The 15,719-nt window shown below is 41.1% G+C and overlaps 1 protein-coding gene across 1 annotated transcript in view; it reads right to left on the bottom strand.

Moving 5' to 3' along the window:
* DOCK3 (dedicator of cytokinesis 3) overlaps positions 1 to 12,084 on the bottom strand; it is a 220,575-nt gene extending 208,491 nt beyond the window's left edge. The window contains exon 1 of the mRNA XM_054216455.1: positions 12,048 to 12,084. Within this exon, the coding sequence (XP_054072430.1) occupies positions 12,048 to 12,084 (37 nt within the window). The remainder of the gene's footprint in view (positions 1 to 12,047) is intronic.
* Between the last annotated feature and the right edge of the window lie 3,635 nt (positions 12,085 to 15,719).

Genomic DNA, 15,719 nt, shown 5'->3' with positions numbered 1-15,719 from the left:
ACAAGATACCACGCAGAAGAAAAGACAGCTAAAAGGCACAAGATTTGGCTTTACCTTTTTGTGAGGCAATGGTGTTGCACAATCACACCTACAGGCAGCAAAGAATTAATACTTTCCAAACCACCTTGTACCTTCCACTCTGAGCCTCTCAGAGCTACAAACCTTTTTTCAGCAAAAAGGAGTAGTTCTTGCAAACAGAAAATTGTGGGTTTAATGATTTAAAAGATCAAAAAATAGTTTGAGGGAAAAAAACCTTCACATTTTCATAACAAAATTAAAGGCCAATACGATTAAATTTTTGTGGAACTGCTTGATTAAACATGTGAGCCTCATACGTTGCACGGTTAAAGTCTGATGATATTTGAGAAGGGAGCAGAACCACAAGGAAATTTAAATGAAAACATTCTCATTTTATTTACAAATACCTAGAAGAATGTTTTCACCTTCACAGTATACCTTCTAAGTATTTAAATGATTAATTGTGGGTGAGGGTTTCAATTATTTGCCAGAAACGAATTTGAGACATGTAAATCTATTTGCAAGTTCAGACCACATTTAGCAAGTATGTTTACAAAGAAAACAGGGAACAAAAATGAGGTCGAGTACTTCCAAAACATTCCACTGCTTAAGCAAGATGGACAACATAAAGAATTCAGGTACAAAGGAGAAGAAATATCCAGTAACAGCCTAAAAAAACCCACTACCCAAATAAAATGACACAGGGTTTTTGCAGCAAGGGGCATTTCTTGCAGAGTATGCTGGTACACATGACACAGAACAGGGCTCTAATCCGACAGGAACTGCCAGGCACTAATGTAATACACACACACACAAAAAAAGATTATCAAAAGCTGATTAAAAGGCATCCAAACATTACAATCGAAGAGTAGGGATTAAACCAAAAGACATGATTTAGAAGAAGGCTAAAGAATTTTTTGACCTTATTAATGGTTTTTATCAACTTTTATGCAAAACTTTGAGGAAGAAGATGATGCTTCGGAATTGAAAGCAATCTGTTACACGTTAAGGTTTTGTATAGTACCAAAATTACACTGCAATTAAGTGAAGGTATTTCAGGCTGGTCCGGGAGCACTGGCAGTTGCTAGGCAGCATCTGCTCCTGTCAGAGATGCTTCTTTCTTTGTGCAATACAGAACCTCAGCCAGGAATACTGCCACCAATGGATTATTACAAGGCAGCTTACTGCCATCACATGGCATCTGCAAAGTGCTCAAACTGCTGCCTAGCAACACCGCCTCTTTCTACTGAGTCATACCATCACTATGAAAATATTCATGTAAAAAAAGAAACAGATGCCTGAGAAGAAAGGTGATCATTCACTAGCAAAGTGAATTATTGCTAGCATCCTTCCCCTACCCTCCAAGATAAAAATAGAGATTGGGCTCAAAAATCATGAGCTGTTTAAAACAGTTTTGCACATCCTGGTGACATTAGGTAGAACTAAGAAACAGACCAAAAGCCCACAGTGCTGTCCGCTACTTTAGCTACATTAAGGAACCGATTTTGAGCTTCTAGCATTGCAGGCATCTATCGTAGTTAGTCGTCCCCTCCCTGTAAATCTATTCCCTCAGCTATCAGTTCATTCAACTTCCACCCTGGCAGTACAAAGTCCCTCACCCATACATCATGCTCTCTATGCAGGAAGTAAATGCAGCAGTTTCTTTTTCTCCTCTTTAAGCAGAGACAAAGACTGTTTCAGTTTCTGAAACACTTCTCCCTCTTTCCAATACTTATCCTGCAAAGAGGAGAAAAACACTGACCACACCACACACTGCACAAAGGAGCATGGAGCCATTCTGCACTGCTGCGTTCCACAGATTGCAAGTGTGAGCCAGAAATGGCTACGCTTTACCGTTGAACACTAGGAAAGAAAAGAAGAAACGAGTCAAGTTTTTAATACCCTCGAGAATGAAGATTGCATCACCTCTGCAGGCAACCTGCTCCAGTGCTCTACCATATGCACTGTGGAAATCAATGTCCCTTGCTGTAACTTGCCACCACTGCTCCTTCTCTGTGCAACTCTGAAAAGCATCTGGCTCTCTCTTCTCCGTAACACCCTAAAATGCAGATAATCATATACTAGATCCCTTCTTATCCTCCTTTTCTACAGATTGTACCAGCCTAGACCTTGCAGACTCTCCTCTCTCATCTTGTGCGGCAGCCTCCTAAGCATCTCCTACCCTCACCCCCCATACTGTGAGATACGGTGCCCCAAGAGCGATCCCCTGAAGGAGGATATGATCACTTCCACCACCATCCTGGTTATACAGGAACACAGCCTGGCATGTGGCTAGCTACAAGACAGCACCACCGATTTAATGTTCACACATGCAAAAACAGAGGTATCATCGCATAGCGTTGTACATCCTATTCCGTTTTACACTGATCGTAAGACATTTAGTCCTCCTATCCAACTGCTAAATAAGTTCATAACATGCTAAAGTTACCTTGGTATTTGCAGTCAGTTTGCACATTTCCTATGGGGAAGAGGAAGGGAAGAATAGAGCAGACCTATAAAACTGTATTTATCAGTATACCAGCTCCTGGATCTTAGTTGAAAACTCTGTATTTTCCCCTACACTATCTGCCACACAAGAATATTTTGTGGATACCTGAAGATAGCTTACGAGACTGCTACGAAACCTTTCAACCCCCACATAAGAACTTTGACCTTTTTCATAAACTATTTGCTACTAAAATACCAAAAAATGAAACATTTGCCCGACATAATTGAAGACTTTTTTTTAAATGAGTCTAATGAATGTTTTACCTCTGCTAATCTTGACTTAAGTAAACATACATTATGTAATGCCATCAACATTATCCGAAACATGGGAAAATCCTTTTTTTCTCTTATAGCATACTCCACTCAGGTTGAAATAATTAACTTTTTTTTTCATTATTAAAAGAAGAATACTGAGTTTTGCCAGCAACTTGAGGTGTACTCACTCCAGAATTGAAAAAGCAGCGAGATGAGAAGTTGCAGTTTAGGGCCTTGCTGTGATGAAGAAAATGAGAGAGAAAAGCCTATTTTCTACCCCCACTTCCTCAGAGACAAGAGAGAAGCTGTTTCTGCAAGAGCAATGCTTGGTAAAAACCTTGGACCATAGAGATAACCAATACTTATCAGAAAACAGAAAAAAAACAACCCACAGCAGAGCAACTATGCTCATAATTCTGATCAGATCAATGTACTCAGAAAGGCTGAAAGAGAAGAGCAGGCGGGCAGAATGCACAGCTGCAAATTACGCTGTGCATGACGGGGCAATGAGGGAGTACAACTGACAGCAGCAGCACAAGCTGTTCCAAGTGGATGCAGAGCTGCCTGGTCAGCAGACAGCAGGCCCAAGCACATCAGCTCACAGAGCTGGTCTCTCTGTGCCCCGGGCCAGCTCTTCCCATACTAAGAAGTCATTGCCAGAGGGACAGCTGGTCAATATAACCTTTAATCAGAAACAGACATGTAGATGATTCACCTAGTCACTCTCTTCATGCAAGGCCAGCTGCACAGGTATCATGCAGCTCCATTTTGAACAGTACGGAATAGCAGATGTCAGGGCAAAATTATCTCAAACCATTGATCCTGCTTCACTAAATGCAGTGAAACGAGACTGTTGCCCCTTTGGTTTATCAAAAATTGAGTTGCCAATCATTCAGCTCATGAGCACTCAGAGGGAGAGAAAAAAAAAACAACACAAAAACACATCAAAGTTCAAACCACAGTTTTCAATAACCTTCTTTTACTGTAATTCATACTTTTTTGGATTATTTACCCCACAGTGGCTGACACTTTCTCACTTGCATCTACACTCTATGTCCATGTATATAATATAGCCATACATACCTAAACTTACATAAATGAGAACACATGGCTAGGTGAAGTGGTCAACTTTACACAGGCCCTTCCATAGGCATTTTTCTCTACAAGGAAAGAGATGGGTGAAATAGAAACATCTCCTCCTACCCTCCCAGATCCAAACCCACTTACTGGAAACATACGTATCACTCCCTACAGGGACTATTTAACACTGAGTGCAATATTATCCTATGAAAGGTTTTCTGCTGCCTTTACTACTTGTTTGGGTAGACCACACTCCCCAGCAAGACAAAAGACCGCACGCAACCAAACAGGCCTGTAAAGAGTTGTAGGTAGCTTTCAACTGGCTTCTGTTTAACACTACTTCTGGGTTTCTCTGACATGTATGCAAGGCTTCATTTATCAAGATCAGAAGACTGAAAGGGCAGGTATACTAAATTAACAGTTGGCATAAACATCTCATACATAAAAACATTTAGAGGGAAGAGAGAGTCCCCTGCTGTTCAAATATACAGAAACAAGAGATTTCTAGAACAGTAAGCCACCTGCCAAAGCAAACTGAACTCCAGCTTGAAGGGTAGCTCACAGACCTATATTCAAACCAAAGGAAATAATTCACCACTCCATGAACTATCTACTGCCAACATTAAAAGTATTTAGTGCATAAGCTTCCCTACACTGTAACATCTAGACAAATCTTTATTTTTCTTTCAGAGAGTAACTGGTATCAGCTGATCTCTGAAAGCAGAATGACCTGCTTTTAATCACCAAGAGTTAGGCGGCACCACTTGTCATGAGCTTTTCTTAAGGCTTAATATCCAAAAGACTCAAGAAAAGAAAACGTAGTCAAATGCTGAAGTGGGACAAGAGGCAGTATCATCCTTGCAACAAGTAATCACCTCACAGCTATACTGGAAAGCACTTAGTCTGGTCATACCCACAGTTACCAGTCTTCCTTATGGCTTCAGTAACTTTTGATTAAAGACTCATTGTTTAAACAAACACTAAAATATGTCTAAGAGGAAGGAATTACAGCTAAAAAAACTTAAGAGATGCTTTCTGGATCTCAGAAGAGATCATAAAGCTCATTTTGACACGCAAAAATCTGAATGGAGGTTTAATTTTAACATAAGTCACGTGAGTGAGATACTTCATCTCTTTGCCTTGAGGTTCAGTGAGCATAGAGATTTTGAAACAGAACAAAGAAAAAAAAGTAACATGTAGTGATATTAAGGCTGACTCATAACTAAAACAGTGGAACGACTGCTGTCAATTGCAACTGGTTTTGAACCCAGATCTGTATGCTTCCTTTAGCCTCTTCCTCAGTGAATATCACTGCTGAGAAAAGAAAATAATAAACTTAATTCACTATGCAAACTAACAAAAATTTCTCTGAAGTAAGAAAAAAAGTTGCATCGGGCTCTTTGACAGCTGAATAATCTTCCAAAGACTTTCCATTCTTTGGTCAGTGTTTTCATATCCACATCTAAAAAGAACTCCCATTTCTCAAAAGAATCTATCTACGAAATATGTACGGCCACCAATAACACTAGTTATTGGAAGTCATCAGGCATTTACAGCTCTCCCATATAAGAACTATGTTCCAAATAATTATTTAACATATTAATCAGAAAAGCTTGTGTATCTACATGTCATTGTGCATATGAAGACAAAGAACTCTTTCTCATCCCCAACTATCCCCTTTTTGCGGGTTTTTAAAATGCCACCAAACATGCGGTAGAGAATTTTCTAGATCACAAGTTCTTACATGTTTCCCTGACATTTATATTGGACTCTGACTTTTTAAGTATAGAATTGCTGAAAAGAAAGGCTTTGCCAGACAGCGAGACTCAAGTCCAGCTGAGCTATGCCATTCACTGTAAACTAAGAAAGCTACCTTCAGAAGGATTAATAAAACTATCAGCTTTGCTCTCTTACTCTTCCTCCAACTGCAAATTCTGACCTGCACCATCACCACATACTCACACACCAACTTCCTATACCTTAAATTGTTCAAAAGAGAAACGATTTTAAATTTCCTCATTAATTTCACTCTGAAGAACCTCCCTTCCTGTCCTACAGGCTTGACAATGAATTCAAACCCAAAGCGTACAAAAAAGAAACACCAAAAAATTACCTAAATTTTCCAAGAAATAAAAGCATTCAAGGCATGGTGTCATATACCCTGTTTTTAATTGTAATTGATACCTGCTGCATTAAAAAAAGAAAGCAAAATAACTTGTTCCTTGAATAAACATAAAAAGCCTAGTTTCCTACCAATGGATATTCACGTTCCCATTCCCTCTGTTTCATCAACAGTCCGATGACAAATCAAATGCAGTACCATTGAACTTTTAACCTTTCGTTATCCCCAGTCCTGTTCCTGAGCAGTCCTGTCCACAATGCACGCTCAAGTTCACTCCCATGCTCACATTAACATTCCTCCCCTTTACACTCTTCAGCAATCAAACAAAAAAGTTGTATTAGGAAGAGTCCTGATAGAAACTTATTATCCATTCTTTTCAGTAAGGCACTAGCTGCTTACCTGCACAGAACACTAATGAGTTCTTTCTTCCCCACCCAGCCACCAATTTTCATTAAATCTGTAGGAAATGTATGCCTGAGACTGCCAACTCTCATCATAAAATGTCGCTCATTACTGGATTAGAGGTATTCTTAGGTGAGGAAAGAAAGCCTGAACACTTAAAGATTTCCACCCATAGGAAATCAGTCTAAAATATTAAATCCATTCTGCACTATGGATAAAGTCAGAGAGGAACCATGTTTGCCCCTGCCCTATTGGCAAGCAGATGAAGTCCTGAAAGTCTTAGCTGAATATATAATATGGCATAACCATGAATAAATGGAGAAAATTGGTCTCAAACCCATCAAAGCATCAAAACTTAAATATTGCAATACTATCACTTCTTACTCTAAGATCATGCCTACATGCCCATACAAACCACCCAATAAACTGCTAAACATATGCATCTGACTCCTTGCCTTTGTTAGCAATTTGAAAAACTGTTTCTCAACTTCATTCCTCCTGTATTTAGAAAGTTTTAGCTAATTGCTACTGGAAGTCTATTTGTAGACAACTAGTATGTAGATGATCTTGAACTAGTAGTATCTTACAGATTAATTCTCACCCAGTTCTGCAGACCAGGTATTCACAAGAGTAACCACAGTATCTTTTGGCTAGTCTTTTCTAGGATGAGCCAAAACAGATTCATCTCTTCCCACAAAACAATGTACTTTATCTCCAACTTATCTCAGAAACAGCAGAAATACAGACTTACATTAGACTGAAACTAAAATTGCTCGCTACATTAAATGACACCTCACTAGACTTTCCTGTCTACACTGAAGGTCTCCAGCTGGGTGCATCTTGGGAGTTGCTCTTTTACAGAGACATTTCATGGTGTGATTCATTTCCCATTCAGTCAAATAATGCATATACATTTCCTTTATGAGCCCTGACTGACAAATTCCTTTGTTCATTCTTAAGTCCTAAGGGTAAAAATAGGCCTTTAGGGGCAAAATATTGAATGGAACTAAAAATTACTCCAATCCACAGATGATATAGTTTTCCTGACTAAAGAGATAGTCCCCAGATATTACCACCAGCTCCCACAACAGATCACTGAAGAACATCCTTAGTCACCTCCTCTCCCTCCTGCTGCCAAACAATTACAGCTTCTGGCAATAGGATACAAAAGAGAAGATGAAATTTAATATACGTCCCATAACACAGAACCCAGTTGCAATGATCGATATTGCTTCCCAGATTACCAAAGACGGACTTTTTCCTAATTTGGAGGAAGGACTTCTTTCTATCTCTTGGGAACTTTTCACATTAAACATGTAACAAACCGCTTCAGTGGTACAGAGAAATCGCAATAACAATCAACTCTGAGCACTTCTTTGTTTAGCAGCTGCCTTCTGCGTAAACAGGTAAGAATAGAGTAGTATGCCAAGAGACTTGGTGAGGAAAGGCAGACTTTCTGTAACTTTTGCAGTCCTGTTTTTCCAAACACAAATAGGAACTGGGAAACGTGCAACCCAAGGTATAGCAACAGGGGGGGGAAAAAAACACCAAACCAAAAAAAAAAAAAAAAACACCAAACAAAAAAAAAACCAAACCAAAAGCAAAAATCAAGATACTGATCAAAAAGCAGAAGCTACAGTACAGAACTGTAACTAGGACATTATGATGTTCCATCCTTTTTTAGCAGGAACAAGGGAAATATTAGTTATACCTATTTGTGCTTATGAAGTTACTTTTCATTGTTACTAAGTGGTGAAAATAAAGATAAAATATTCATTTTAAATAAAACAATTAACAGATTTTAACACTAATTCTTTGAATAAACTCAGAACAGGTGCTGTTTATGCAGGCAGGTTTTCCTTCTTCTCTATGACTTAATACATGCATATTTAATATGGTCAGCCATACAAAGTACAGGATTAACTACATTAACAAAAAAAAAACCAAACAACTTTCAGAACCATCTAAACATGCTCCTTGAACAAAAATAAACCAGGAGAAACTGACAGCCTAATGAAATATATAATCAGCTCTCTCACATTTGCCAAATTTTAATTAACTGTTATTTACTAAGGAGTTCTATCTGCTTCGCTTTTTCTTTTAATTCATTACTATTTAATACGTGCTTTAGAAGACTAATGTAACTAATCAGATCACTTTAATAAATATTTTCTTAGAGACACAGACCGCTTTAAAAATATTAAAACACTAGAGGGCTAGAGAGCTAGTTATCTTCAATAATCAGTTTAGATACCTCACTAATTATTTTCATAACTGGTCATTGTAAGCGTCTGTGGAAGAACCGTTTGCCTTTCAACAGCAAGTCTAAAGTTTTAAAAGTGTAGTTGGGATTAGAGCTGCTGAACATAAACATTTCTAAACAGAAAATGAGGGAATTATTCACATCTACCAAGTAGCAGCTATAGCAGCTGAGAAGTACAATCAAGGAAGAACTTCAGTGTTGTTAGAAGAGCGTTTAATTTAATTACTTGTTTAGAAATATCCTGAGCAATCTTTTAATCTCTGTTGCAGAAGTACACAATGACTTGTATGAGAATTGGGCAATACAACAGAGTCCTGCAACTGTAAGCACTGAAGACTTCTTTTAATTGCAGCTACACAGGCAAAGAGAACTTCCAAACTGCCAAAAAGCTAGTGACATTCACAACAGTAAATTTAACGTGTTCTCTTTCAGCCAAGAGTCTGGGTAGCTCTAAAGGGGCACCAGCAAACACATAAGAAATGTCTTTTCCTTAAACTCTTTGAAAGCCAATGCAGAATACAAAGCCCTTCTATATGCAACGCACTGAGAGAAGGAACGTTGTGTCTTTCTGAAGGAACAGTTTCTATAAACTATCATCTCTGAGCCAACCACCTAGATAAGAAGATGACACAAATCACAATTTACTTTCAACCAAGAGAACGACATCAGAATTAACTACTTTATATGGTACTTTCACTTTCCTTAAAACACTTGAGCAGGTATGTACAAAGCCTGGGTGCCCAGACATACATTTCTATTTCACCAGAATGCTCTGTGTGGCATTCCAGTTGCAGAAATAACGGATTTTTTTCCCACACAACTTACATCAACAGGGACATAAAGTCTACCACCTTAATCCAAAGGCACACCAAAACCTTTTTTTTAACAAGAGCACAGAGAAAATACGCAGGGGGGGTTTTGACAGACAGTGTTCAAAATAAAAACAAACTACTAAAGCCCAAGGCGTAACCTCATATCATCTACTCATGCCAAGAAAAAAATTTTTTTCCACATTTTATTTGTGAAATTGGGATAACTTACATCAGAAAAAACAACGAAAAAAAATCATCTTTATTTTTCCCCCTTTTTTTTTTTTCCTCCTAACAGTAAAACCTTAGGTCTACACTTTCTATATTCTAGTTTCTCCAAAATGCACAAAAATGACCACTTTAGCAAGCAATGACAGATCTACATTTGAAAAACTAGTACTCCTCTCCCTACTTACAGTAACTAAACTCTAGACATAAGCAGCATTTTTCACCTATTCTCCCTCTCTGGAGTATTATCAACCAATTTCAATTACAGGAAAAGTAATTAAAGCTACCCAAGACTAAAAAAACTTGCCTAGAGATCACCAAAATTCTTAAGACTTAGCCATTATTTGGGACCTTCCCACATCTGCGTAGAAAAATCAAGAAAAAACAACAAGAAATCACCAAGAAAAAAGAAAAATCAACATCATAGGAATATTCTTCAGACTATAGAATATTCATTGAAATAACACTTGTTTTCATTCACTACTCTCTCTTACGGATGCCTCTTCTAGACTTGTTTACAACCTGAATGGAGATTTCCTATTTTTTCCTCCCATACGTCTGCATAAAAAAAAAAAAAAAAAATTAGTTCACCTACTTTTCCATTAAGGTAGCATACGTATTTTCTTATTTGAAAACATGAGCCAAACACAAACAAACACAGCAAAGAAAAATGACTACGTAAACAAAACAGAGGAAAACCAGCATTCATTGAAAAATTAATATTTTTTTCCTGAAGCATCTATTACAATCATAGCAGCAAGTTCTGTACTAGGACAACAGGGGTGGTCTTTCACCAATGGCTGAGGTATGAGCAAGCTGAGATAGTTGGTATTCTCTGAACATCCAACCGAGATGTAACAAAGCTTGTCAACTTTATGTATTCCCAGTGATTAACAAAATAACAACAGTATCGTAATTACTTTCTCACGTTATTTTATGCCACTTGCATATATTGCCCTATGCTTATAGGTTCTCATCTGACACACTGTATTTGGTTATTTTTTTTAAAAAAACAAAACCGAACCCTTATTTCTTCTATTCATTATGAAAATATGTGGAACGTACTAAGCAAAATATATATTGCAGAAGATTAAAAATTAACAAAGTGCCAATACATTTTGCTGTTGTTGACGACATGCTCAAAATGTATTGTAAATATTAGTGGCATTAAGGTTTTCAATTGCCCCCAAGTCCACTGTCAAAACCCCACTTTAACAGTACAGGTTAACAGAACTCTGTAGCACATGTTGTTTATATTTTTTTAAATATTTCTAGAAATTGATCACCACCACACACTGTGGAACTTAAAAGTCAATATGAACAATTGATAACTATAAATTTAATGAAACATTTAGGTAAGTAATCAGGGCAGACTATCTACTCTTCTTATCGTGTGTGTCAACAGTTTTTTAAAAATAATAATTAAAAAAACAAAATAAATAAAAGTGAAGTTAAAGTCTTTCTTCCTTTCATTAGGTGTAACATTTATACTCTTATCAGCAATGACTATACACTAAAACAGAAAAAAAATGAAGCCGCCAATGATGACCTCCCAGAGCAAACAAGATTCAAGACGACAGCGACGCCTGATTCACCATAAACAACGAAAAATAACAAGACCAGGCATTTACCGAAACGCGTTTTTAACGAGCGCAATGCACCACGGCCGCCGTAGCCCAAGATTACAGCCAGGAGAAGCCCCTACGGTCCCTGAATCCCCGGCCCCGCGCCCCGCTCCCCCGCAGGCCGCCGCCGCCCCCCGCCCCGCCGCAGGTGCATCACCGACGCCCCCTAATGACATCCCACCGCCGCCGTTCCCTTTCCCTCTAAACTCCACATAAACAAGATCGCCACAAACCCCAGATTAAAACGGGGAGGAAAAAGGAATCGCGCACTTAAGTAGATTAAGGGCTCAGCGACTCGTTTTCTGATTATTTGTGCAATCGGGACCTGAGCGCGAGCCCCAAAAGTCTACTTCTTTTTTTTTTCCCCGTTGCTTCTCCGCGGAAAAACTCGGGGAAATAACCCAAAATGAAAACACAGGCAGCCACGTTCGGTGGGTGATGCGGGCACAGCCGGAGCCCGCTCTCCCGCACCAGCAGCCTCCCACAGCCCCACGGGGGGAGCGGGGGGGACATGACAGCCCTGCTTACCACCCCCCCCGCCCCGGCTCTCTACCTGCCGGGCACCGCCGGGGGCCCGCGGAGGCGACCATCACCGCCCCCGCCGAGAGGCACGGAGCGGGGTGGGGGGGGGGGGGGGGGGGGGGGGCGGGGGGAGCAGCCCCAGGGGTCCGGCCGCTGCGGAGAGTCGCGAGGTGGGGGCACGGAGGGGACGGGGGAGGGGATGTGGCAGCACCTACCCACGCCGTATTTCTCCTCCTCGGTCGGACTCCACATGCTGCTGCGGCGGCAGCCGGCCGCGGATCGCCTGGGCAGAGGGAGGCGGGCGGGCACTGCTCATGGAGCGGGGGCGGCTTCTCCTCCTTCCCCCCCCACGCCTCCTTCCCCCTTAGCGGGGGCGGCTGCTCCGCGGCCGCCGCGCCGGCAGCCCCCGCCTCACGCTCCGGCCGGGGCTGCCGCTGTGGGTCCCTGCGCCGCTGACAGGGGGGCGGGGGGAGGTTGCCCCCCGCCCGCCCGGGCAGCAACAGCCGCCGCTCCCCTCAGCGCCCGGCGGGCGCTCGTCGCCGGCCCAGCGCCTCTCCTAGCGCGGCCCCGCCGGCCCAGCGGGCTCCTCGCCCTGACGACGCGGCGGCCTCCAGCCGCCTTCTTCTCCTCCTCCTCCTCCTCGCCGCCACCGCCGCTGCTGTCGCCGCCGTCGCCGAAGGGCTCGGGCTGCCGCGCCCCCCCCGCTCCTCCTCTCCCGGCGGGGCCCGGCGCGCATGCGCGGCTCGCGCCACCTCCCCCCTCACACACCGCCCCGCGCGGCCGCACGAGGCGCGCGCGGGCGCGAGGCGCGGGGGCGGCGGCGCGTGGCCGGTGTGTAAACAGCGGGGTAGGGCCAAACACCCCCCAGCCCCGGTACAACGGGGCGACCGGTACAAGCTGGCGGCCCCGGTGGCTCCTCCGGCCCCGAAACCCCCTCCGAGCATCCACCTGAACTTTACCCTCCGGTCGGTCAGGCGTCTATTTTTTTTTTTTTTTAAAAAAAAGGAAAATAAAGCTAAAATCCCCTCAAGAAAACAGAGAAAGCGAATCCGTGCCAAGGAGGGTGGGTGGGGGATGCGCAGGGAGGATACACACCCCCCAAAAAACCCAGCCGGCAGCGGGGGACACTGGCGGCTCTGTACCGCACCCCTGGGAACCCCTAGGACATGGGAGCGGGACAGGAGCGTGCTTTAAAAACTCGAAAAATCCAAATTCAGTCGAGGTGAAGGGAAAAAAAAAGTAAAAAACCACCCCTCTCATTTGGTGCCTTTGTATAACCCTCAGGGGTGGATATCCTCCTGCACACACTGAGGTGATGGCCCCAAATGGGACATTAAGGTTTGCAGCTCGGCTGCTGCTCTTATGGAAACCTTTTCAAATTATTTCCAACAGTGGAAATTTAAGCATACTTAAACTGTTTAATGACTTATTAGGTTCTAATAAAAATGGAGAAATAATGGATTTTACCAAGTGTAGAGCATTTAAGGTTGGCGTTTGAGTAGTATCGGGAGATGCTGTCAGCACTCTGGTGATACCACTAGCCCTTACTGAGATCAAAATCTGTCTAATACTGTGATTTAATTATTTTTTTAAATTAATTTCCAAAGCTGCTAAGGAGCTGGCAAAATTTGTACGCGTTGCACAATGAACAGTTATCCAAAATTTGACATAGTTCTTAGATTTCATCGTTGAGTTCATCTTTCATTTCTACTCTTCCCATAAAAACCCAAATTTGAATTCCTCACAGCAAATTAAAAGCTGAAACATGTAATTAAAAACTTTTCCTGTAACTGAAATTTTGATCACTGCAAATATTCTGCCAGACTGGCGACTTTTCTCCTGTCAGAGCCTTCCCAAAGCTGTTGGCAGAAAACAACACTTTGTATACAGCATTTTCAGAAACCTTTGTTACTGGATGTAAAGTTTTAGGATTACACTAAACTTTTAAATAATATAACTTCAGATATACCCAACACTTTTTATAGAATATCTGTTCTATCATTATATAATAAAACAGAACAAAAGTCATCAATTTGCACTACAGAACTTAGGTTGCTGTGGAAACCTTCATTATTTATTTTTTTTTTAACGTGCGCAACTTATGTTTCAACCCTGAACAGGGACAGCTTTCTGTTGCTTTTTTGTTTGGTTTTGGACTGTTGGGTTTTGCTTTCCTGTGTAGAGCGCAGAGAGTGGCCAATAAGTAAGCATGTCTGTACATTGTTGATTTAGAAAAAACAACTTATTCAATCACACCTTAATTCATATTCACATTTCGGCATATATATTTACAATAGCTTCATTACTTTCCTCCCTGAGGCACTCCCACAGCATGCAGAAATAGCTTTATGAAGGGACAAAAACCTGACAAAGTCATTGAGTTGCATCTGTTGGAGATAGGCTGCTGCTGGGTTTGAGAAATTGTTTTGTTTTTTTTAAATACATATATGTCAATAATAAATACCTCTTCATCTCTTACTAGTACTTCGGGAGCAGAAAACCTCTGTAGTGACATGAACTGGTTAATTCTTCCAGCCTCTTCATTCCACATCCTGGGCACTTCACAGATTCTTCTGGCTGCCAAGTTGACCGGTAGTGAAACAGATGCTTTTCCTGCTTAAGAAAAAACATGGCAGGATTTTTTTTCAAAATACAATCATGTCTGAGTTTGTTCTTCCCCTTAAAGTAAATATGGAATGAAAGTGAACTTGGGAAGACAAGGTGAGAACCTTGCAAGGTTAGATGAACTCTGGGGAGGACGCTGAAATAGTTGACAGAATGGGACCTGCAAGGCACTAAGGGTATACAAGAAACATTTTGTTTAAAAGGGAACTGTGCCATTTTTGTTTTCTGATCATCGACATATAAATGATAACATTACCGGGTACAGTTATATTGATGATAGATTACTTTTATTTGAAATATAGTGGATCTTATTACATCTTTATCCCCAACACTTTTCTGCACTGTTGCTGGTGATACCTATTTTCGAACAGAGAGAGTCAGTAGAGGGGCATATGACCTGCTTCAGAAAAAAAAAATAAAAAAAATAAATCTGTGTATTTTACTGTAGAGTCAGTGGAATGCAAGTTTGAAAAACTTAAAGTTACCAAATATATTTACACCTGTTCCTCTGATATATCCATTCACCAGTTTAATGAGTCTCCTGTCACCTCTACATAACTACTGATCGCTTTAGTGAATAGCTTAAGCGTAGCATAGAACAAACATCTCACCCTGTAAAGGAGGCAGAGGCGCCAATCCCCCAGGCAGCAAGTAGGAATTCAGGATCACCCGTGGACAAGAGACAGACCAAAGAAAACAGCAACTATTGCACAGGGCTGAAAAACAACTGTTTATTCTGTCTTTTTTCACTTTTGACAGAGCTCACTCCCGCCAACCTCAATCTTCATTTTACTCTTTAAAGCATGGGAAAAGCACAGTAAGAGCATAAACAAGACATTCTGAAGGTTATGCACCCAAGGCTTGGGTTTTTTTCTGGAGTTGTTTTTATTTTTCCTTATCATAAAGATTGCACATTTTAAAACCACCACCATGAAATCGGAATCCAACACCTACTTCATTAGATTACTTAAATGGTTTTACGGTTTTGTTAAGAAGTTTTAAAATTTAACTTCAGCGATAGAACTAAATTTTAAAATTTGCTACAAATATCAGAGCCATTGGTGGACATCATGGGTCCCAAACACTAATGCTTCCCCTTGCAGAAGCCTTCCGAGCTGCCGTTCTGGGTCTTTGTCACTAAACTTCGGTGGTGTTGCACCATATAGAAATAATGGCAAATACACACACTTCAAGACCTTATTTAATTGAACAAGACAAGTCAGAGGGAAGCACTAATCACTTTGAATAACACCGTTAAAAGT

This window comes from Rissa tridactyla, chromosome 10, assembly GCF_028500815.1.
Source record: "Rissa tridactyla isolate bRisTri1 chromosome 10, bRisTri1.patW.cur.20221130, whole genome shotgun sequence".
Lineage (NCBI taxonomy): Eukaryota > Metazoa > Chordata > Aves > Charadriiformes > Laridae > Rissa > Rissa tridactyla.
Note: the sequence above shows the minus strand (reverse complement) of the source record. Positions and strands in the feature narration are given on the sequence as shown.